Genomic DNA, 24,433 nt, shown 5'->3' on the forward strand with positions numbered 1-24,433 from the left:
AGTAGAATCAGCTCCTTGAACTTGACATTTGCACAGCACGATAAAGGTGTATAATTACATGAAGCCATGAACTGCAGCGTTGTGTTGCTTTTACCTGTGAGTTTTATTGTGAAATCTCTATTGTACTCTACACAGGAGTGCACAGGCCTAACAGAACATGCCCTGCATGCATCAACATCATTGTAATAGTCTACTGCTGTTCTTACAGAAAACCTGAACAGAAACAAAATGTACAAAACTACAAATGATTAGTAAAAAAAGGGAAGAAACACATTTTTAAAAACTGTCCCTCATGCTATTTATAGTAAAAAGACATTACCCCCAATATTCACAGAAAAAAGGCACAATGAAACATGTAACACAGGCCAAAACAAAATACAAGCACAATGTCAAGGCAGAAATATAAAGCTGAGAGGTTAATGATTGTAGCATGTGAATACTGGCTTTAGACAGAGAAAAGCAAGGTAAAGACAGACAGACAGATAGTGACAGGATCACAACACATCCTGCAGATGTTTCTGTGCATGAATTATCTTTTAAATGCTTGAACTGATTTTCCACAAGAGTGGAGAAGAAAATGAATACATTTGGGAGCACAGACGCGGGGTGAGTTACAGCAATTAAACAGAAAGGACAGACTAAGAATTGAAAAACAAAAAGTAAAAGAGGAAACAGAAAGGTTATGAGAGGGGGGTCGCAGAGGAAGTCATCTCCCGCTCATGACAACAAGCAGAGCAGAAATAAGAAGAGTTGAAAAGGAGGAGTGGACTAAGTGGCCCAATCTAGGTCAGGAGGCACAACGCCAGCGCTGCCCCTCCCCAAAATCCCTCCAACCTCCCTCCCTTGGAAAGGAAATGCTGGCAGAGCTCTCCCTCTCCCCCCCTTTAATCTCTGCCTCCCCCACTTTCTTTCTTTCCCTCTTCACCTCATTCTCTCTCATTTGCCCTTCTCTTATAACTCCACCACCATTTTTTATACCACCTACTTTTTTGCATTTTTCCCCAACTCCCCTCTCTCCACCCTCTCATGCCTGACACTACTAAATCAGCAACATGTGGGTTTAATGGAAACCAGACCCTGACCCATTCTTCTCTGGCCTGCAGGGTTCTCCCTTGTACACTTAATTAGCTTCGACTCTGTTTAGCTTTAGAATGAAAGAGGAAGAGGAGATACAGAAAGATAGATACTGCTGCTATGTTTTTACTCTTCACAGGTTGAGTTGAGATGGACAGAATTTGTATAAACCACAACACTTTTCAATTCTACTTGTTAAAAGTGATTAAATTGCCCCCTCGTGTATTTCATTCCAGCCGTGGCACCAGTCATATATCAATATGTCTCCGCTGGGATTGTGTTTTTAGTGCTGCAGTCTGAACACTTATCATGGCTGTGGTGGGAGGAGGGGAGGCTGGAGCCCGTGTGTCTGTGTGTCTGTGTGCAAAAACTCTATGTGCCTTTGTCTGGGGAGGTGGTCTCTATGTGTTTTTGCCTACATATGTGGACATGCATGCACAAATGAGTGCACTTAGGGTTTTTTTTTTTTTTTTAGATCATGTGATGTCGGGGCATGTGTGTATATGTGAGAGAGAGAGAGAGAGGGCAGACATAATGGGCTCAGTGGGAGACGGGCGGTCATGGACGCACACAGCTGTCTGACATTCCTGCGCTGGTCGGAGGACGAGCTTCTCCTGCGAGTGTCTGTGTGTTTACAGAGAGTTCTGCTTTGCACGAACACACACGCACGTCAGCAGTGAAGCAACCTCAGCAAAATAAAAACAACAAAAAACAGAATCAAAAGTGCAAACTATCTGTTCTAAACAGAGAGAAGAAGTCAAGATTGGCACCTTGGCACCTTAGTCAAACGTATGAAAGACTTGTTCATATTAATGCATGTATTTGTATTTGTTTTAATCGTTGTGTGTATGTACAGTGTGTGTGCTTCTGGTTAATCTATGTGCATTATTGACTTTGTCTGCATTTATACTACAAATACACCATCTGTCCCTCCTTGGTACAATTAAGAGTTGATCGAAACTCAGATTCCTTGAATGTCTTGTGTCTTTTACAGTACACATTTGGTGACACATTATTTTTTTTAAGTTGGATGGAAACGGGCATGATTTTGAATAAAGAGGTACTTTTTCAGACATTTGAAAGGCACAAAGGGAGGCACAGGAGAAAAACTTCAAGGCCAGTAGAGGGAAAAGTACACTGTAGCTCCATAGGCACCAACTTTACCACTTAAAGATTGTTTCACATGAGCAATAAAAGTTCTCACAATGAATGGGACTCAAAAAGGTGACTTCTCCTCAGATTTCTTTGACTTTAGTACTGAGTCAAAGCTTCTTTCCACCGCGCCGTGAGTAAAAAAATTTGATGCCAGCGTCTGCACCTGACAAATGATCAATACCCGCTCTATGCTCTCTAATTCCGTGCGTCACACCCAGTCCTGCAGTGAACGCTTGCAGTGCACCAAGGCCCTCGGCGTCTCTTTGTTCTGCAGAGTCCTGAGGATGGCGTAGATTAGGATGAGGATGCACAGGATGAGTACCAGAGGAACGATCACCATGATCAGGGTCATGACCTTTGATTCATCGTCAGCCACCGTCACGACCACATTCACCTCTTTGTCCTCCTCTTCGTCTGTGCTGTCAGGCTTGGAGCTTTGGTCTTCCTCTGAGTTTGTGTCTTTGTCTCGGCCTCGGTCTGGCTCTTTGTGCTCGTCTTTGCCTCGGTCTGAAGGCTTCACCGGTTTGTCTTTCGGTTCCTGCTCAGTGTCAGTGTCGGGCTCAGGGTCAGGGGCTCCCAGGCAGCCCATGAAGTCCTTCAGGATGGAGCGAGGGTAGCCTTTGTCTGCTTCTGTCTTGCGGTTGTCAAACCTCCAGTAATTAGTGCCTTTGTAGAAATATGTGTAAGCTGCATGAGAGAGAGATAAAAGACATTTCAGTCCGACAACTCATGTAGAATGGATAACTGAATCAATATAGAATATGTACAGCACTGATGTTTGGCATCAAGGCTCTGGCCTCGTCACTCCCCACTAGGAAACATGGAGTTCAGGAAGTGGGGGGTGAAGATGATAACAAGGTCAACAAGGTTGAGAGCCTATAGGTGGATGTTGGGTGAGTAGCATAGCAGCAGAAGAGTGAGCAGATTATTCATTACGCCAGTTTCCCGCCATAATTAACAAGGTGTGTTGGACATATGATGCAGTGAGAAGAGTGTGTGAGTGTAGCGGTGAGCTAGCTGCCCTTGCTCATTTCTGATATAAAAAAATATTTTGCATTTAATCTTGTCATAGATATATTCACTCGTGTTTTTATTTGCTTTCTTGCCAAGAGTTAAAGGAAAAGACTGATACCACTCTCCACTGCATACCAGTGTATGCTAGACATGAAGCCCAGCCATGGGACAGTTAGATTAGCATTAAAGACTAGAAACAGGGAAACATATTTGGATAGAGTCAGGCTAGCTAACAAAGCTAACCCACTAATTGACTTGTTTTTCCTTTTTTATTTTGTGCAAATACTGAAGTGTAAGAGGGAAAATTTGCCATGTTATGGAGGGCTATGTGTCAAAATGAGAAAAAAATAGGTCTTCTGTAATGTTATGTCTCTATTTTCAGTCTTTGTGCTAAGCTAAAATAACCAGCTGCTGACAGTAGCTAGATATCAATTTCCTCATCTAATTCACCTTGAAAGCAAATTATCCTACTTTCCAGAATGTCTCACTATTGCTTTACTTCTGTCAGTCTGATGGTCTTGGCTTTACAAAAGTGATCAAATGATTGAAGGATTGCAAGAATCATAAAATGGACAGTGGTATCTTCTTCTCCTTTTAAACAAAGTTTACCTTCCAAAATGTTGAACTATTCATTTAATAAACTTAAAGAAAAAGCTGGAGAAGTATTTTTAGACAAAAGGCAAAACACAGCAAAGACTTGAATGACTTCTGGTTCATTTTACAATATGATTCTTTTAGTCCTTCAACTCTTTTTGTAAATTAAAGAATCTATGTAGATATTATCTAAGAAAGTTTGCAATCCCATGAAGCCCATTTAAATGACAGACTTGCTCTGATTCTGCCAATTGTCATTTCATTTGTAACGAGTGCCTCATTTACTTTACCATTCGCCTTGACAAGGTAAAACTAAGTTCATTTTTTGTGTAAACAAGAAAGCACAGTCAGGAATGTTTCTTTAGGAACCAGTTTAGTCTTTGTACTCTCCCCTCCATTCCCACACTCCAGACCAAATGGACTTTGCGGGGCCAGAGCTGACTCTGGGGTTCAACAACAGAATTTACATAAAATATCAAACTACAAGAAAGCAATAAAAACATGAGCTGAGTTGCTTTAAGGCAATACAATTTGGCATTGAGATGCAAAAACAAACAAAAAAACTGCACACAATCTTTTTTGGGGTGAATTTCTGGGTGTAAATGTGGCTGTGTAGTGAAAACCAGGCTTGCAGAGACATTCGAACAGTGTGGGTGGAGATAAGATCTGACTGCTACAGAGTGCATTTAGAGCAGCTCTGCCACAAATCTAATTTCCAAAGGAAGGACGGGCCAACCCTCAAACCAGAGCTCTCATTCCTCCTTTCTCTCTCGCATCCCCTCACTTTTCTCTCTGCTCTGCTTGCTTCAGCCTCACCAATCTCAAATGTAATTTTTTCCTTCTGTCTTTTACACACCCCATTTCACCTCTCCAACCTTTCACTCTTTCCCTCCCTCCACCTCTTCTCCATCATACTGTTCTTCTGCTTTCAACACTCTATTAACAGCTTCTCTGATGTCCCCTTGTTCCAAATAAAACCTCTATTTGTCTTATTTAAGTTTTAGTTACCGCCGTCATCACTGAGGAAGGCTCCTTTGGGTGAGGGAGGGATCCTGCCCCATCTGCTGATTGGCTTGGGGAAGTCGCGGTCTGTCGTCCGGGTTTCCTCATTGTATCGCCAGTACCTGCGCACAGACGTACAAAGATTTATACAGTATACATTACAGTATATTCAATAGCTGACTTTATATAGACATTGATAACAAGTGATGACACATTTTGTTGACCTTGTTGCATGTCTGTGTGTGAGTGTGATATACCTGTCTCCTGTGAAGAAGTATGTGTATCCGTTGGGCTCCCACCAGATTGCTGTGTCAATCTTGTGCGCAGGAACTCCTTGTCCATACTCATGTATGGGCTGTGGGTATCCTGGCAGCACGTCGGCCTCCCTGAACACCCAGTATCTATCATCTGCAGGGACAGAAGGGTTAAAAGTGTTTTTCAAATGTTTAAATGTTTCTCCAAAAGACATACACTACCACAATGTTTGTTACCTGGCTAGGAGAATGGAAATATGAGGGGAAGTTAAGGAGGGAGAAAAACAGAAACAAAGAAGGAAAGGCAGGACCATAAAGCATGGGCAGAGAAAGCGATGGTGAGAACATCTGGCACAAGTCATGGGGTTTACTCACTCCAGAAGAAAAGTAGAAAGGACATGCAAGGTAGAAATGCTAGGCATAACACTGATTTTCCAAGATTTCCTTATGTGGAAGCCAGTTTCTCCCCTAACCATAACCTTTGGACACACTTTCAGCCACTTTCCACCTCTACTGCCAGGGTGCTACAGTAGTACAGCACAACACTAATAGCTAAGCTTGTGCACAAGGGTTTTCACTAGTTATTGTGCACACCTACTTTGAAACGCTGCTTAACCATTTTGACCTGATGTTTTGTCAACTACAGCAGTTAAATCATTTTGGCTTCATATTCTGGCCACCATTTCTGCAGGTTTTGTTGCATACGCTATCCAAGAATCTCTGGAGTAGATGCAAAAATGTTTTCCTCAAAACCCTCAAGAATGAGATAAAAAAGCAGGAATAACGACAACAACAGAAATCATTAACAGAACTCTATGGATGCTTACAGGAATAAATCTGTGATCAAGAGCACAGGAAACCTTGAAAATGCATGACAAATCAGCATATGGCTTTGTTGTTGAGGTGAAAGCTCTGCAGCTGTTCACATCTGGAGCAGTGCAGTGCAGAGAAGGCTGATGCAATCCTCCACCTCTCTCATGAGGCCTTTTGGGGCTCAGCTGGACTGGAGTCGTACTGGGCCAGCAACAGCTGCCACGCTGCACAGACCTCATTCAAGACACTCAGTGAACTCAGTAACACACACTAATACACTCATAGTCGCATTCATACGCACACGCAAAGACGCACAAACTCAATACTCCCCCTTTGTCTGCAGCCATATTATCAGACTGTTTAAACAGTGAATTGTTTGGCTGGTGAAGTTATTTTCTTTTTCACGTAACTTCAAGTGTTTTAAATATTTCTGTGTGTGTGAGAGAGTGTGTGCCAGCTACAGGGAGTTATAGCCGTGTTGAATTATTACCAACTCCCTGTAAATCACACTGAGTGGGGGAAAAAATGCTGAGTCTGCACTGTTTCCTTTCAGCCTGACTAATTCAAATCAAAGCACAGATTTGTGTTTTGCTCTCCATTTTGGGTTTATGGTGCGCACTCTTAAACAGCTACACGCTGGCTTTAGCTTCGCTCAGTGAAAAGCAGCTCGACCCCTTTGTTATGCCTTTAAGCAAACCATAAAAAAGCTCACCATACTCTTCTAAGAATGTCTTGACGTAAACATATCACGCAGTCTGCTCAGCCTGTGGAAACTGTGTTGGCAGAGTGACAGGTTTTACTGTTAATAAACAGCCCTGACAAACCTTTAAAGAAGACAAATTTGCCATCGTGGCGTTCATAGGCAGCGTCGATGTCACTGGGCAGGCCGATCCAGAAGACGGATATGGGCATGGGGTAGTTATCCAAGACCCGGTTCCTTCGCACCCTCCAGAACCAACGGCCCTGCACAAGCAAGCAAGACAAAATAATGCTGTTTATCTTTCATCAAAAATATGTATCGTTCACTTCCACTAGCACAACCTGCTGCTGTTGTGACTCTGTTAGTTCTTAGATTTTCTGGTTTAAACACTACATCTGCACAGATGTGATCAATAAGGTAATCACTTCTCACCTTGAAAACAAACATCTCTCCTCTCAGCATGGTCACTGTGTCAAAGTTGCCGTCGCAGATGTCGGGGGCCTGGTGGTCTGGCAGCTTTGGAGGCCGTGGAGGAACAGAGGGCCGAGGAGGAGGCGGAGGAGCTGGGACATCTTTTCTAACCACTGGGGTGACAGGCTCCGGCTCAGGCTGGGAGTCAGTGGTGGTGGTGGAGGTGGGGGGGACGGGAGTTGAGGTCGGGCTTGGGGTCACCTCCGGATGGGCTGGGGCATCCGGGTTATCGTCGGTTGGGTTGGGTGTTTCGGGTTGGGGGTCGGTGGGGGAAGTTGAAGTGGGTTCATCTTCAGGAGGAGAAGCGGAGGTGGGGGAGTCAGCGTTGGCTTCATCGTCAGGGTCGGGAGGAGCAGCAGGTGGAGCATTGGTGATGAGAGGAGGACCTAGGAGAGAAAAGATGGAGAGCTTGTGTTCAGAATAAAAAGGGAAAAGTTTAATTTCATAGTTAAAGTGGTGAAATGGGAAAAAAAAAAAAAAAAACTTCCAGCTGAACTGAAATAAATCTCTCCGGCCTCTCTGTGCGCCAATAGACATCAATCATTTCTTTCATCCTCTCCTTCCTTCCCCTCACAGTATCCTCTCTATCTCTCCCTCACACAAAGAAAATGCTATTTTCCGTTTTGTACAGCCGCTATAAGCTCACTTGACTCTCTGCGCCTGTGCTGCTGCTCTTTGGAAAATGAGCCCAGCTGGTTGCTAAGAGAGGAAAACACACAGATACAGCCAGTTATGTAATATACGGACAGCTGATGGGCTTAAATACGCACTGAGTTGCTCTACGCCAAAAATATTCCCAGGAATATATCGAGGCTGATGGTGGCCAGTGACTCAGCCGTCAGTATGTGGAGAAATTCAGCATTTAACCCTGTAATATAGTCAATAGACAGCAAGGGTGTTTTGTTTGTTTTCAAGGCCCTGGATTTTCCAGTGAAGCTTAAACAGTGTCTAAAAACAGTCACTTAATTATCTATTTTAAATTATCTATTGTTACTTGCTCAAATCTGTGTTTGATTTCCCTGTTTAATTTTATTTCCACACACAATGGACTCTTCTTTTTCTCACGGTATACTGTATTTTAGAGCCTTGGAAAGTTCACTGTGTGATGAACGATATATTAGATATATTAGTATATAAGTGTTAATGTGTCTATGACTCCACACACTGAGGGGGACAGCACTGTCAGAATTAAAGCTACTGTACAGAGACAGGCAGTTCAGAATTACACAGTCTATCAGATGTTTTCAACCTTAAAGCTTTGGCCCTTTGGGAGCGATGAAGCACGATGCTGGGCAAACACAACATCTATCTCCATTTAACAGATATAGAGCACCATTATCATTCATTTGGAGTTGGTGTTTCTGACCACATTCACTTCCTTTGCTCTCGACCAACTCCAGAGGGAAGGTGCCTTAAGCTGCTAAATTCTCTTCAGGTTTATCACTACGAGCGATAAACATAACACACAGTCGTCTAATCCAGAGTTTTGGTTTGACTATATCTTCATATCCCTTCAAAACTTTCCTTTTTTGTCAGATACTTCATGCCTCAGATGAACCCAGACCTATGGCAATATTTGTGTATTTAAATGTCAAGTATTTTAACACTTCACATTACTTCTATATTATTTCACAAGTTAGTTTGTAATATAACTGGTTATCTTTTACGGCGAGAAACAAAGCTCCAGGGCTGGGCAGGAAGGCAACAGATGAGTAGCTGATGAGGAAAAACCGACCTGGGAGGCAGAAAAATGCAAAACTGCCGGCCTCTTTCATAAAAACGCCTACAAAGGAACCCAAATGTTTATTTCTGCCAACAAAGATTATGCTGTGTTGGTGTCTATTTAGAGTCTTCGGATCCTTTTTCTTATCCAATCAGAGCATTCCTCCCACACAGTCATTTAGATCTACTTAATAAAGTAAACTACTGTGTAATTTCAGTCAAAACATTTACCTTACAGAATTTACAGCAGAAAACTTGCAAGATTTTTCACATCTGCTTTGGCAAAACTCTAGTTTCCTCTGGTGAGGACCTCGAGTGTAGGCATATCAATAGGCCAGAACTGTGTGGGTGTGGAAAGATTTTGGGTTTACTGGGGAAACTAAAACCGTAGACAACATTCCCAAAGTGAATTGGATTTTTGATCTGTTACGTGACACCACAGATGTCACCGGGACAAAACAATGAACAGCAAAGAAATGTGGGTAAAAAGGGAGACATGTTTTCTTTGTTTTTGGCCTAAGGCAAAAGAAATCATAAATCAGTCATTCTGTTTTTAAACAATGTCTGTGATAGATTCACATCTGCAGGCCTCTAATTACAGCTTTATTAGGAGGCCCACTGTAGAAACACACCCACACATACATACAATACACTTTAATACACATATGAGCCCTGTCTCTAACCAATGCACCCACACACACACACACGCACACACACACACACACCATGATGTAAACTGTCAATTAACAATGCCATCCATTCACAGAGAAAGCATGATAACATCATAATGGCACGCATGACACGCTGATCTGCGTGAGGTCGACTGGTGTGTGTGGTTGACCGTGTGTGTCTGTTTGTGCACTTGTGTCACAAAGCTTCTTTACAAGGCTTCCTGTCGTCCTCTAACACAGGTCCAGATGTTATATGAGTGTGATAACATGAAAGAAAAATAAATACATGACCAACCCTGGTGTTTTAATTGTAGTCATGGCCTTGACCTAATACACTGTCAAGAAGAACAGATTGTTTACACTACATAGCTGCCAACAGTTGGACTAGCTGTCTTTTAGTATCACAGAAGCGTAGCCAAAGTTTAGCTTAGCCATACTGTTTTGATAGCGTTGTCCAACGTTAATAAATATCAAGGTCTTTATTCATGAAGCTCAGATGGCTTGCTAAATTGTTTCACACAGAAGAATAAATAATCACAGTGAGTATTACACAACATGTATTTGGAGAGCAAGTAAATTAAAAACATGTGGAAACCTCCTTTACAAGATCAGAGTAGTTGTTACTGAAAAACACTTTTGTTTTTTGTTTTTCCACGTAAAGCAGCTTAGACAGTTGCTCCTCTATACGAACATCTGTGTGCAAGTGTAATTTACTACGAGGTTAATGAGCATCATTTGACTGACTGATGAACACATGCTGACAGCGCTCTAGGCACATGCATTCCAGTCCCACTATTTTTCCCGTCATCTCTCCTGTGTACACAGGCCTGTCTGACCTCCCTTTGCAGTCTGCAGAGAAATTGCGACACCTGATGTGAAATACTAGAATTCAGCAATCTGAAGTTACTAAGTACAAATACTAATAAATAGGTGCATCAGAAAGAGTATGTGCTTCTCACCGTATATGTACTGTATTCCTTTGATGTCATCCTCATGCAGAGTGAAGTTGTGTGTGTGAACCCACTGGTAAAAAGGAGCCATTACGGCACTGGGGTTATCGGAGTGCTCCAGACCCAGCGCATGACCAAGCTCATGGACCGCAACCAGGAAGAGGTCTATACCTGCAAGACAGACAGTGACACAGATATAGTATGTGACCATAATTTGTAAAAGAAAAGATTTAACTCACATCATGTGTTTGTCTGAAATAAAATTGATATTTACTAGATTAAATGGCACAGACATAAAGCTGCATTAAAATAAGCAGCTTAGAAAATCAAGCCAAGTGAACCCTGTTTTTCTCTATACAACTTGGGACATTTCTGAAACACATAATATGAACTTTTCCACCATTTTGCAAATCCTGATGACACTACACAGATGGTGTTTACTTAGCCCAGGATAAGGAAAACCCTTGAATTAAGGTAATAAATTACGCTAACAAGCGAATAAGCAGTTTAGTATGGCATCAAAGCAAGGTAGTTTAGAAATCAATTGGCCATCTGGTCATGTGACACAAGCAACAAGTCCCCAACATTGTTGACAGTTCAGTTCCTGCAAAAAAAAAGAAGAATCAACCCACTAACCCTCTGGATTTTGGTTCTCAAGCGTCCAGGGCTCATCAGCATCAAAGTGTGTATCGCCTCCAATGCCTGGTCCGGGATAGTAGGCGTGTGCCAGCGACCCCCCCTCGCCATCAAACAAGGACATATCGCCGTGGAAACCAGAGGCAAACAACAGCAGGATGTCAGCGAGCTCTGTCTGGCTGCTGTTGATGTTGATGTTGTTTTCAGCAGGCAGCTCCTCAAAGGTGAGCGGGGTGACCTTACTCCACACATCAAAGGCCTTGCGGATTGCTTCATACGTCCAATCCGCTCCCAGCGATGTGGGGATGAGCTGGTTCATTATACTGAAGCCAGAAGAGAAAGCATATTAAGGTTACTGTGTTAAACTTGCTGCTTAATCATTGTCTTATTCTTACTTTTCAGTACTATCGACCTGTAAGTGATGTGGTCTTTGTCCCACTGCTGCCCGGTGAGTGTGTAGCGTTTCTTCCTCGCACCATCGCCCAACTCCTCTGGTTTTCTGTCTGGGAGGCCACAACGAGGTTGGCGCATGGCCCTACACAACCAAACACACACACACACACACACACATACACACACACACACACACACACACACACACACACAGATAATAAAATATTAGCTATAATGGTCATATTTTTAACAGCCTTAGTTCAGCTTTTATACTGTATGCATTAGCTTGTGAGAAATTTTATAAAAAAGTTAATTTCTAATCTTCTTTTCTGGTTCTCTTTCAAATCTGAAAGTTTTTTTTTTCAGTACTCAACACTGTATTTTAGTGCATGTATATGAAGCTACAACCAGCAGCCGGTTAGCTTAGCTTAGTATAAAGGCTGGAAACAGGAGGGAGGGGGGAACCTCTAGCCTCTGTCCAAAGGTCACATAATCTCCCAACTTGTCCTTTAGAAGCTTTAGTTTTTGTCTGGATAAAACTACAGATATTCCATGTTAATCAGAGAGTTTTAGAGGTGCTGGTAGGCCACTGTTATCAGAGCCAAGCTAGCTGTTTCCCCCTGATTCCAGTGTTTATGCTAAGCTAAGCTAACCAGTGGCTATTTGTAGCTTCATATCTGCTGTACAGACATGAGGGTGGTATCAATAACAAAGCATATTTCCCAAAATGTTGAACTGTTGCTGTAAGACCTTGTAACGCGTCCCTCACCTTACATACAGTATAAAGCATGAAAACAATGGCCTTATACACTGCATCAAGGCTGCAGTGGAATAAAAAGGATATGACACAATAGCTTGACAGGCTTCAATAGTGAAGAAGTGATAATAAGCAAGAAGAAAGTCAACTGCAATGTGAACTTTATCATCATAAAAAGTTATTAAGAGCTGGCACTGTTTCAGTTGTCAGTGGTAATGTGAACACAGTAATCTGGTGATATCACTGTGTTGGGGAACAGCCAGTGCACTGCAACACAATTGCTTCAGGATGCATGGTTGTTGAGGTGCGGTTTGTGGGCCAGCAACCTGAAACTTGTGACCTTCCTTGTATCATTCCATCAATACCATGAAATGCATGAAAAATATATTTCTACGTGCTTTAAAACACCAAATCCCTGGTTTAAGTTTGTGGTCACTGCACACAAATGTTTGATAATGTTGCATGTCACATGAGACAGACATCATGCAGAAAGCAACCACTGCTCCCAAACAATATAGATCTTACGTGACAGTGGCAGGGTCCATCTTTCCAGTCACCTCCAGCCCGTAGACGCGCTGCATGTCGCTGATGGCTTTGGACAGAATCTGAGCCGACTGCATGGTGGACATCTGTCTGCTCGCCTGAGACAGATAACCAAACTTACGAAGCCATGCCTGCGAGAAGGAAGCCGGAAATTATTTTTGCTCAGTCTGGCCTCAGAAACGTTGTTTATGCGCCTGTTTTTGTGTGTGAGTGATGCATGGTGTATGCATGTGTATGACAGCTTCAGCTGTTGGGAGGGAGGCACTGTTTTGCTAATCCAGGAACAAGCCACTGTCTAATAACTGCAGAGAGCATCTGAGGAGTTAAAAGAAAAGAGAAAGTAGAGATACAAACCAGATGGCTCCCATTAACATTACAACATTCCTGCTTTTTCATTCCTGTACTGAGAGCCAATATGAGGAGAGGAGAGGAGAGGAGAGGAGAGGAGAGGAGGACGGGAAACACAAAAACTTGACAATAATTAAACAGTATGTCAGTTTGGTGGTACACTACAAAAACACACAGTTCTGCTTGTGTGTCTGGCTGACACTCTAGAGACAAATGCTAAATTTCCCCTCTTTGTTTGATGTGTGCTGACAGTGAAATTGAGTGTGTAGAGCCACGTAGCCAGGCAAACAGGACGATGGCTCCTAGGAAGGAAAAACCTCTGTTAAGCTTTAAGATTTACCCACAGGCCCACAGCACCACAGGCCCTCTCACACAGCTGGGTCATGGGACTTTCTGCTTTCATGTATGTACAGTACGAACACAGGCCGGGGGCATCACACTCAAAACCATTGTGCATGCACACACTCAGAGAAAGAAAATCCTTCAAGACAATTTCTGCATAGCATGACAAGTCTCAACTAATCTAATGTCAGAGCAAGAATATTCACACAAGTGCCTCAAGAAAGGAAGGAAGGGGGCAAAACTCCTCATATAGTAAGGGTGCAATATAGCTGAAATCAGTATAGAAATAAAAATATTTATTATGATAGCAACCTCCTTGTTAGGAATTTATATCAGTGATATATAACTACACACATTAATTAATGCTTAGTGTGTTAGAAAACATGAACTGTTTAAACAGATGTATAAATCATTTACAGCTCAGTTTAAAGATGTTTGATTGTGTTCAAAACTCATGAAGACGTGAAGTTTGAAGAAGATTTCAGTCTTCACTTTGAAAAAAGCAATTTGACTAAGAATTCTTAACTCAAGGTCAACTTGCTCGGTTTCTTCTGGACCTTTTAGCCGCATCTCATTGACGATCATCAGTTTCAATCACTGTCAATAATTCATTATTTGGCTACAAACCGGATAAAAATAGGAGAATTTAAAATTGAGACTGAAATAATTGGATAGATAGATAGATAGATAGATAGATAGATAGATAGATAGATAGATAGATAGATAGATCTGCACCCTTTCCGTGTGTGCCACATGTGCTGTGTTGATGTTATTTGGAAAAAGGGCAAAAGGTCAAATGACATCCCTGTAGTGCAACAGCTGACCTGATGCTTTGATGTTTTTGGCAACACAGACATGAAGATTTGAACTTGCTTATGAAGAACTACATTTCTACAATAAGACAGGGATTTCCTCGTATAATCAATAAGGATTTAATAGTAATATCATGACAATTGTAAATGTATAAATCCACAACACATGATGGAAACAATGGACTATTGTGATCATCTAAACGAGATATCTGGTCTGTACCTTGAACCCAAAGACATTACTGTACCTCAGCACCGAAGCCTTCTTCCTCTGGGACATCTGCCACAGTGCTGCACAGGATGAGGGAGCATAAAGACAACAATGTGATCATGATCTGTGTCCAGGGCTGCTGAGATGCCATCTTCTTCATGATCTGCTGCCTGGGGTCCCCAGATGGCAGCTCAGAGCTGCGGAGTGGCGAAGATGTGGTGACAAAAGCGCTGTAGAGTTTTATCCTCTTCTCCTCCTCTTACATTTAATCACAAGCTCCCCAAAAAAGTGAGCTATCGGCTCATTGTTGGAGTTGGCACATAAGAAATCTTTAAAATAAAAAAAAAAATTAAAAAAAATTGGATATCACACAAATGAAGGTGTATTTACAAACCCTCCGAAAATCAAAACGATACTAATCCATTCCTGGTTGCAGGGAGTCCGATTTGTCCCGGGACAGCAGCCTCATGGCTCATTCAAGTGTTCATACAGCAGCTTCTTTCATGCATACAACTACTGTAGCCAGCGGGCAAATGAATAAGTCCTTGCCCCTTTCCCAAGTCCACAATGGCTGATCAGCAGCAGGGAGCACAGTAAGAAATCCTTTGAGCCTCCGTCACCCTCTGCAAACACAAGCTGCGTCCCAACGCATGGAAAGTTCCTCAGAAGTTAACTTTGTGTATACGAAGAAAATAAATAAATTCAGGAGTGGGCAACACTATCACATTTCCTCTGCAGGCTCTCGTGGCAATGCAAGTCTTCGGTTTTAACACAGGACGGAAACGCGTTGCGTAAGCACTTAAGAGACCACCATCACACACTTGTGTAGCAGATACAAGATTTCTAATGATTTCCTATGAAGAGGACCCTCCTCCCTCTTAATAAAGCAGACCCACCTCACAGGGCCAGAGGAGGTAATGGTCAGTGTGCCATCTGCTGTTCCTATGGGAAACTACAGCAAATTATCAGTTATCGTTCTCATACACCACAAGTATATAAATCCTGGTGTTTTAACTCACATATATTTAGAAACTGTGGTTGTTTTATACTTGTTACATTTTGTATTATGCATTCCCCAAAGTTAAAGTTTAATTCAACTTGTTTAAGAAATTTTCATATTGACTTGTCATAGCAGGTGAAGCACAGGTGCAAGTAATAATTATAATGGCAGTTTAAGTGCCCTGACTGTTTAATGTCATCAGTTGTGTGTTTCCTTCTATGACTTATCAAAATCCTCCTGTGAAAGTCTAATATAGCTTTTGTATTATTAAAAACTGTTTCTCGCCAGGAATGCTGTTGCTTTCATTGTTTTATTGTGTTTTATTCCTCTTTGCAAGTGCAAGAGCCCCCCCCACCACCACCACCACCTTCAGTAGTTAATTTAGTTTCAAACCAGAAGAAAATGGATTAAAATCTACATGAAGCCTCCTGAACTGATTTAAGGAACTTTATTTCAAGTGTCAATAAGTGACACAAAAACTTAAATTTTGCATGTTTAGAGAAAGAGCTAGACTTTGGAAGTCACAACTTTGCCCAGTTTACAATTTAGTTTTAAATAAACAATTTAATTTTAGCTTGTATTGACAATCATATATCAGGACAGGAATATAAGAATACATGGACGTTTTTTTAAAGTTTTATTCAAACTGCAAACGCAGCAGCATTGTTGTCAGTCCTCCATTTGTGCGAGCCTCCTGCTGCCTGCCTTTGCCACAGTGATGAGGATGATGAGGAAGAAGCCCACAGTCCAGACACATGCCACAGGCAGCACCACCGTCATCAGTATGCCTGAAACAAATGTTGAATGGAGATAATAGACACATTCAGATCAAATACAGTGGGATAACAAGGCTTCTAATGAGGCCTGCGGAGTGAAAACATACAGACAACAGTGAGAGGATCTTACTTGACAGAGATCTTTCTGGTATTTCGATTTTGATGGGTCCATATGACAGGAGGCCCTGGACTGGGTCTGCTCTCACTGCTTCTCTCTTACTAATCGAATTACAGTTCTGTAACGAAACCAAAACAAGCCATTAGAGACTGCAAAGTGAAGCCATACAGCCAACACAATAAATCCTATAAAGTCATACACATCCCTTCATTGCTCTTTTGAGACTTTTTCTTTTTGTCAGTGTTAAGACAAGAACATGACACGTGTCATATCGGCATCTTAAACTTGCAGAGTATGACAGTATGATGAGAGCACTCACGGGGGTGCAGGACTTGTGGTCGTCTGGCTCACACAGCTGTACAGTGCAGTGAAGATACAGGTTGTGCGGCTCTGCTGTGAAGCGAAACATGTCGAAGCTGTAGCGGACGGTGGAACTCTCTCCGTTATGTCCAGACTGTCCCGTGCTCGCATTGAGAAAGGAGACGGTTCGGTCGTTCACGCACCTGAATCGAGAGATGGAAAGGAGGAGAAGGGATGGCATTTGTGGAATTCATAGTAACTGAGACGAACTGTCCATATTGAGAGGAGATCGGACCCGTTTAGAAGCAGAGTATGAACTGATCCCTCTGTTGTGTTCGGCTGGGGAGACGGTGTGGCCCAACACTCATTGACACGAAGCAGGAAAAAATCTGCAGGCTCTGTCACTGTCACCTCCACGTACACCTGGGCACATTTGTTTTTTTAAAACTTCTTTTAAAGCCATCTGACACAGTACAAACGGCTTAACCAAGAGCCGATTAATATTTGGTTGCACTGATTGATCAGAGCATCAGCATTTACCTACCTTGTCTCTGAGCTCAATGGTGGGGGCACTGCTGAAAGCCTTAGTGTAAGTGTGGTCTGTGTATAGCATCATCTGTATTGTGGCATCCAGTTCATCGACGCGCATCACCTTCTCACTGTCCGAGTGCAGAGGAGAGTCAGGGAAACACAGGTAATATGGCGCACACACACACACACACAAAAAAACATTGTGTGGCATCTCTTAGGTGATTGATATGTTCAGTTGCCATGGAGATGGGGGGTTGTAACTTATCTATCCCGAATGGCCTACTTCTTCTTTCCCCAGCCATCCACTGACTACTAGTAAATGACCTTTGACCCCTTCCCAGTTGATGCTGTGTCCAGCTTTGATTTAATATTTAAAAAGAGACACTTGAGATCCATGTACAGTCTCAGCTGACTAAACTTTGTACTTGCTCATATTTGTTTAAACTCAAAAATCATTGAGATTTCATTTACAATGATGTCCACCAGATACAAAATAATAAAGATACAAGATAAAAGAACAATCAATTAAATGAAACATAAATAAATTCAGTATATAATGTCACAACAAAAACCAATTAGAGCAGGTATAAACAGAAGTTAAAAAGGTTGGAGATTATGGATTTAGAGCATGTGATCATCATTAAACCATCCCCATGATAAATGAGTGTCAACATGTCACAAACATCTAAGTCAGTCTGTTGTTTTGAGAACTTTTTTTTCAATCTGATCTTCCCAAGGTCAAGAATTAACCTTAAAGTTCAACTGTGCCAAATAATGTTCTCCCCCCCAGTCTGTCAATCTGATGCAAGGAGAGCAAGATGAGTATTGAACTTGTTCTGGGTTGGAACAACCTCTCAAATCAACTGAAATACATAGAGAGAGTGGAGCGGTCTGGTTTCGACGCCAGCGAAAAACAAAATGCCATCAGTGTCAATACTCTTGTACATGTGTTTTTTATATTTTGCTTCGTACTTGCTTACCTGGAAAATGGGACCACTGGGAAAGGCAGACTGACTCTCCTCATGTATGGATAGACGCATGTGTAGGCCATCTTAATGACTGGATCCCTGATGATGTTTCCACTAACTTGAGGGTCTGATAGTAGACTCAGAGTGTATGAGATGTGAGTAAGGTTTTTCTGTGAGGGGAAGAAAAAACAAAAATGTTGCTATTGGTTACGACTACTTGTCCAATATTTGTGTTTCTATTGTGCAAGTTAAGTGACATTGGTTTCCATATTCTGTTCTCTACTAAACCTTGAACTCACCAGTGAAAGTAAACCTTTACATGAAATGTATTGCTGTGGATGTAAATAGATAATATTGCAGTTGTACCTCCAGCGGCTTGCCTCCACAAGTCACATATTTGTCTTTGGATATCCTGGATATGTAGAATGGCACATCATCAATGACTTCTCTCTGAGCACCACACGATTTGTTGGGCAAGTGCAGGGACTCCAGCGGCACGTTATGATACTTGAAGAAATCCTCCACTGCTCTGATTGCTATGTAGTCTCTGCCACACATAACTTTAATGTGTGCATCTGTAAAAGTCAATTGTGATGCATATAAAATATATTTTACTGCAGAAACTTAATGCTTGAGATTAATAATTGGACTGCTTAGTCGCCACATCCCCAAAAAAACCGCAGAAATACCTTAAAGGGAAATTTAGGAATTCAATTTAAGTGACAACCACTCAATGAGTAACCTTCACTCCCAACTTCATGAAAGTGCAATACTAAATTGCTGGAGAGCTGAAACTAACACCTAACTAACTTTTGTGTTAAGTAAAAGAAAACAATATTAAGTAAAAAATAAAATAAAATTTCACCTACTTTTGTCACACTGGTCAGAATAATATCCCATGGCACATTTGCAGCGTCTTTGGTCGTCGGACAGAACACATCTCTTGGAGTCAGTGCAATGTTCAACACTGCAGATTCCTGCAGATACAGCAAAGAAAGTGACTTAATGATCCGTCAAGCTACAACACATCAGATACGTTTCTACGAACAGACAGCCTTACCGTCAACACTATGTCGCGTGAGGCCGAAGAGAAGCACGAGGACAATGCTCAGCTGGTTTGAAGAAAGAAATATTTCCACTTTAACTGTGTAAAGTGTTAAATGATTTATTAATATTTGTAGCCTACCTTGTAAAAAAAAAAAAGAGCTACACAAACAAACATTGAGCTTACTTTTCTTCTGAATGGACAATAATTTTACTACTACTTTAATAACTTACACCCACCTTTAAGCCGATTAGGATCATTGCTGTAAAAATATTTTATAGTAGTTTAATTATTTTTTATATTCCTCTAATTTTGAATACAATATTTTCAGTCAAACTGAACGTTTTCTCTGTCGTCGTCGTCTTCAGCACCTGCTGCTCTCCAATTATGAACACCTGTTGTTTTTTTGCAGTGCTAGGTGCTCGTGCTCGTGCTCGTGCCCGTTAACGCCTTAAAATGTAACCATATTCACGACTGGGAAAATGAATCCTATATTTATATATATATATATTTTAAATTTTATTAATCATTGTATGGTCTGTCAGTTATATTCATTGGTGAAATAAAACAATTTCAACCAATTTCTACAAAGATTTTGGAAACTGTAAACCCGGAAATAATTAATTTGAGGACGTAGCTTTTGAATTCTGGAAATTTTCAGACATTTTATCGATTAACAAAAATAAATGCAGTTTTGATAACAACATAAAAACATACACTTTACCCACTTCTATGTACAATTAAATTAAATCTCCACCAGGTGTCACTATTGTCAGCACAAAGTGGTTCAGTGCTTTGGCAGGTTCACCCCGTCACCACTTACAGCATGTGAAATAGCTCTACAATCAACATAACGACCAGGAATTAAGAAAAATAAATGTCACTCATTCAATGCTCAATTTATACTACTTCTTTTAGATCTCACATTTAATAAACCTAAACAGAGAAATATTTGGGTAGAAAAGGGAAAGAAATCATGTTTTTTGAGTCAACAGATCAAAGTGGTCGGGGGCTCTGCCATGATGGGTCTATGGTAGGAAATTACAATGTCTATAGGGAATACCATAAGTGTGTCACTGTATTTCTTACAGTGCCAAGTCATCTCACCCGGAGGCTGGAGTCCATATTTTCAGAGATCATCAGGCAGGCCTCCCTCCTCTTTGGGCACAGACCATCTGTTTTTGTTGGGACATATCAGAGCCACAATAAGTTGTTGATAAGGGAGGCACCGTGATTGAAGGTGTGATCTCTGGTGGCAGATCACACCTGGTCATCATTTCACGGTCTGAGATAATGATAATGATTTCTCCACTCTCAAGTCGATCTCCTCCTCCTCCTCTGATAGACGGTAAAAAATACAAATGGTCTACAAACATTAAGATGGGACATCTTTGCCTTAAGGATCTGGCTGACCATACTCAATTAGAACAACTGTACTACTTACAGGTGAAGGTTTAATGTTCTAATAAATTGACTGAACTCCTATAAAAAAAGGAGATTAAAAGGTTCCAAGCTGATTAGCCTCGATGTTTAGCATCGTTCAAATTGCGTCTCAACTTTTGTAGCCCAATACTGAATAGCATTAATATATGAAGATGGGATTATTGAACAGTGTAGTCCACAAATCCTCCAACCTGTCCCTCTGAATTAGACAGAATGACAACGCTTCCTGCACTGCATATAGATGATGTGATGATGATGTCATGTTGCTTTAAAATCACTTAACCTCACACTTTTTTAAGGTTTTTATGCCACCAGATCTGCTACAGGTTTACACTGGTCCACTGGGACAATTATTCAGCCAAACATGGCTGATATTCAACCACTGAAAAGTCACAAACCATATTCTCTCTGGAATTTGCAAAGTATTTCTGCCATAGTCTGTTAACAAAACAGGTTGTACTGAAAAATAAAGTCAGTGAAACATGTTTGTGACTAGTTCTTTAAAAACAAATGACTTGAAACCATGATGGTTTTTTTAATGCCCAAATAGTTACTGAGCTGTGTTTAAGCCACGGTAGAAAACTGAGGGAGAGGATACAAGATTTTTTCAAACCTAAGGCTCTTAATGTTTTTTAAATGATGGCAGTAAAGTTTGGAGGCATCCCATTATGCATGACAAAAACATATGGTGAGGAGGGTTTTAGTTTTAGTTCATGCACCAAGACACCAAGTATCTTAATTAAACAGTTAGATCGCTCCAATGAAACTAGTACATTTTATTTGACTCGTCTTTAAGTTGTATTTCTTCTGATCCCAGCAGTTTTTTTTCTTCTGTGAAATCAAAATAAACTGTATCTGAAACTGAAATTTGTTAAAAATATTCTTTGTTTTAATAAATGTGCTTAAGCGACTTCTACTTCAAAGTTTGGACACAAACAACAGAACAAATCCACAGAGGAAACACTGGTAATATTATTTATTAACAGACCAAAAAGGTAAAAAGGATTTTACAGGTTTGTGCTTTACAGAGTGCTGTGAGGGGTTTAGAAAATGTGTCAGTGCCTGGTCATCATTTCATTCAGTGTATATATATATATATGTGTGTGTGTGTATATGTATATGTATATGTATTTGTATATATACACGTGTCCAATTTATGAACTGGGGGGAGAGAAATGGATGTTTTGATGAGATGGAAAAGCCATAATGTCAGCACAGCAATTGAAACTGACAAAACCTACATTCATGTCACAGAGAAAAACACACTGTAAGAACAAAATATCAGTATCTGTATACAGGCCACTGAAGTAATTGTTCAGCAGTCTTAGCATCATCTCTCTTAGCAGCATCACGTAGTGATTCTTGGTCTTGTCGGCAGTGGTGCAGTGCCACCCTGGTGTTGTGAAATAGCCGGGTTATTGGAGGTGTTTTTCATCGGCCTGATTCACAACACCAGCTGCAGCACACACACCTGAGACGAACATCTTCTGCTGTTGGAGGAATTGGAACGAACGAACACACACACACACACGGCAGGTTGTAGAAAAACCACATCGAGCTCATTCAAGAAGGATGTAAATAGAGATTATGCTACAGTGTGATTGGTCAGGAGTCTCTGCAGCCGCTCATCAGCATCAGATTTTAGTTGAGGGTATCTACTCCAATGTCATTTATAAACCAGGAGATTTTCACATTGGCACAATAGTAAGTGTTAGAGGGCTGTGCTGGGTCTAGGTAGGTCTGGGGTACGACAGCATGGATCCCATAGTAATTGGCTCAGCTCTGTCTGTGGCCGTGGATGAACTTCACATCTCTGTACAGTTATGTGGAGCAGCCAAGACAGAATGAGCCTCCATCTGTGTTCTCTCAGGCCAGACTGGAGGACAGAGAGAGTGGGCCACAAATTTAGCAGAGGGGGTGATTGTTTCTGAAAATTAACATGTAGTCGGTGTCTTTTAAACCTCAATAGAAGTTTTTCCTGCTAAATGTTGAACAGGACATTGGTAGGCTGTTGCTTGATACTTTCTTGGGTGTTCAAGTTGATTGCAAAAGGAATCACTTAGTGGTTAAAAGAAAAAAAAAACACATTTAATATGTTATTCTTTCTGAGAAGTTTAAGCAAAGTGTAACAAGGTTTAAATTTGTAGATCAAATATTAAGAAAGTCCAATAAACTTCAAATAAGAGTGGGTATGAACATTTTTCACAACCTTTCACAACATGTAGCATCAAAACTGCGGGACAATCCTGGCCGTACGTTTTATTAAAATAGGCCAATTTGATTAAGGAACATGCAGAACTCTCATTCCTTTTATTCACCATGTAAAATACTGTGAAACCTAAAATGGATAGCTAAGAGGTATGGTCTGCATTTAGTGTTAAAACATGTCTCCTGCATTTGTTACCACAGAAATCACCCCTCTGGTACAGAGACACAAATATCCCTCCAGTCCTGTGGTCGACTTCAAGCCAACCAACCATCTGCCAGGGGAGGGGACGTGTCAGATACTGTACTACAGCCTCTGGACAACAACATGGCTCGGGCCTGCAACACTCCAGATCATCCACTATAGACAATAACTTTCTTATGTTAAACCAGAGTGAAGTGAAATGCCTCTTCTTAGTGTCTGATGAGAAATATCTGCAGCTTCTCCTAAAACGATATGAACAGTGTTTTAATTCTGTTCACATTCTGTTAATAAATAATCCAACATGAATTCATGGTGACTTCTCCGTCCAAAGCTGCTGTACTCATGCATCTTTTTAGCTGTGGTTTGTTTGAACATTTTAGTTATCAATTATTCATGAGAACAAATGTATTAATTTATGCATGAAAATAAATGATAGAGAAAAGTACACAAACTAAGACAGACCCTGTGGAGGACAATGTTTCTTTCTATAACAAACCCGTGAGCCGATTTGTCCATGAAAACACACTGGAAGGTGTGATCATGTCTATCAAAACTTAACACCTGGTTATGAGGTGCTGTATAAGACGCTCAGGCTCAGGACATTCATTACCCTACAGGCTTCAGTCACAGTAAACGTAGAGCAAAACATCCATCCAGCAGAAATGACTTATGAGTTTAAATGGTGGAATGAATCCACCACTGAAATAACCAGCACTGAGAAAACAAATTTAAATAGCTGCAGGATAAAGTAATAGTACTGGAACCATTATAAAACTGAGAACTGATAGTGTGTCCAATTAAAAAGACTGACTGCTCTGCGTGTGCCACAATTATGGTAAAAACATGAGGTAAAATGAGGCAAATGAATTAAAAAAAAAAAGAAAAAGGCTGAATGAAAATAAAAATTAAGGTGTTTTCAAATAAAAAGGCAACTGAAAGAACACTTCTTTTTTTATTACAAATCATCAAAGATACAAATATGAAACAACAAAATGGGAAAAACAACAGAACAAAAACAGAGGACTGACGACAGGAACGGGTGATATAAAGACGTATCTGTTAACACACTGATGAATATAGTGGCCTATACAAAACAAAATGGCAGACAAATGAGTGTGTGTATGATTGTGTATCCAGTAGTGTGTGTGCGTGTGTGTGAGAGTGTGAGTGTTTGTGAGAGTGTGAGTGTTTGTGTGTGTGTGTGTGTGAGTGAGTGAGTGTGTGTGTGTGTGTGTGTGTGTGTGTGTTGACGTTCAGTTCATCAGTAATTCCATCTGCACCAGTCTTGCGTTGGTGTCCCCGGCCATGTTGTAGGGAATCATACCAGCAAAGGTGATCAGGGCTCTGGCCTGGCTGCGCAGTTGCTGTTTAAAGACATTTGAA

At 41.1% G+C, this 24,433-nt stretch overlaps 3 protein-coding genes across 4 annotated transcripts in view; all 3 read right to left on the bottom strand.

Moving 5' to 3' along the window:
- Positions 1 to 79: 79 nt before the first annotated feature.
- Positions 80 to 15,312, bottom strand: LOC130175976 (matrix metalloproteinase-14-like). The gene is made up of 10 exons (XM_056386738.1): positions 14,497 to 15,312; positions 12,732 to 12,880; positions 11,469 to 11,591; positions 11,057 to 11,379; positions 10,430 to 10,591; positions 7,039 to 7,463; positions 6,731 to 6,869; positions 5,097 to 5,247; positions 4,846 to 4,961; positions 80 to 2,916 (listed from the first exon to the last, which is right to left on the bottom strand). Exons 1-10 carry the CDS (start codon positions 14,617 to 14,619, stop codon positions 2,438 to 2,440), a joined length of 2,190 nt encoding a protein of 729 aa, XP_056242713.1. The 5' UTR covers positions 14,620 to 15,312; the 3' UTR covers positions 80 to 2,437.
- A 767-nt stretch (positions 15,313 to 16,079) lies between these two features.
- On the bottom strand, positions 16,080 to 19,593 carry zpd (zona pellucida glycoprotein d). The gene is given in 11 exon segments (XM_056387607.1): positions 16,080 to 16,164; positions 16,167 to 16,247; positions 16,366 to 16,471; positions 16,673 to 16,856; positions 16,949 to 17,076; positions 17,198 to 17,312; positions 18,165 to 18,322; positions 18,519 to 18,727; positions 19,022 to 19,129; positions 19,213 to 19,264; positions 19,437 to 19,593. Coding segments are annotated over 11 exon segments (1,230 nt in total). The 5' UTR covers positions 19,458 to 19,593; the 3' UTR covers positions 16,080 to 16,096.
- Positions 19,594 to 21,601: 2,008 nt separating this feature from the next.
- Positions 21,602 to 24,433, bottom strand: part of nup93 (nucleoporin 93) — a 28,868-nt gene continuing 26,036 nt past the window's right edge. For both annotated transcript variants that reach the window (XM_056388127.1, XM_056388126.1), the window contains exon 22: positions 21,602 to 24,414. In XM_056388127.1, coding sequence (XP_056244102.1) covers positions 24,304 to 24,414 — 111 coding nt within the window. In that variant the 3' untranslated portion in view covers positions 21,602 to 24,303. The remainder of the gene's footprint in view (positions 24,415 to 24,433) is intronic.

The sequence above is a fragment of the Seriola aureovittata genome, chromosome 10, assembly GCF_021018895.1.
Source record: "Seriola aureovittata isolate HTS-2021-v1 ecotype China chromosome 10, ASM2101889v1, whole genome shotgun sequence".
NCBI lineage: Eukaryota > Metazoa > Chordata > Actinopteri > Carangiformes > Carangidae > Seriola > Seriola aureovittata.

What these genes read in the sequence shown, in the direction of transcription:
- LOC130175976 (XM_056386738.1), bottom strand. Translation starts at nt 14,619, where the DNA reads ATGAAGAAGATGGCATCTCAGCAGCCCTGGACACAGATCATGATCACA. An exon ending in AAAGACCACATCACTTACAG is followed by an intron (nt 11,380 to 11,468) that starts GTCGATAGTACT and finishes TTCTGGCTTCAG; the next exon opens with TATAATGAACCAGCTCATCC. An exon ending in TACTTCTTCACAGGAGACAG is followed by an intron (nt 4,962 to 5,096) that starts GTATATCACACT and finishes GTCTGTGCGCAG; the next exon opens with GTACTGGCGATACAATGAGG.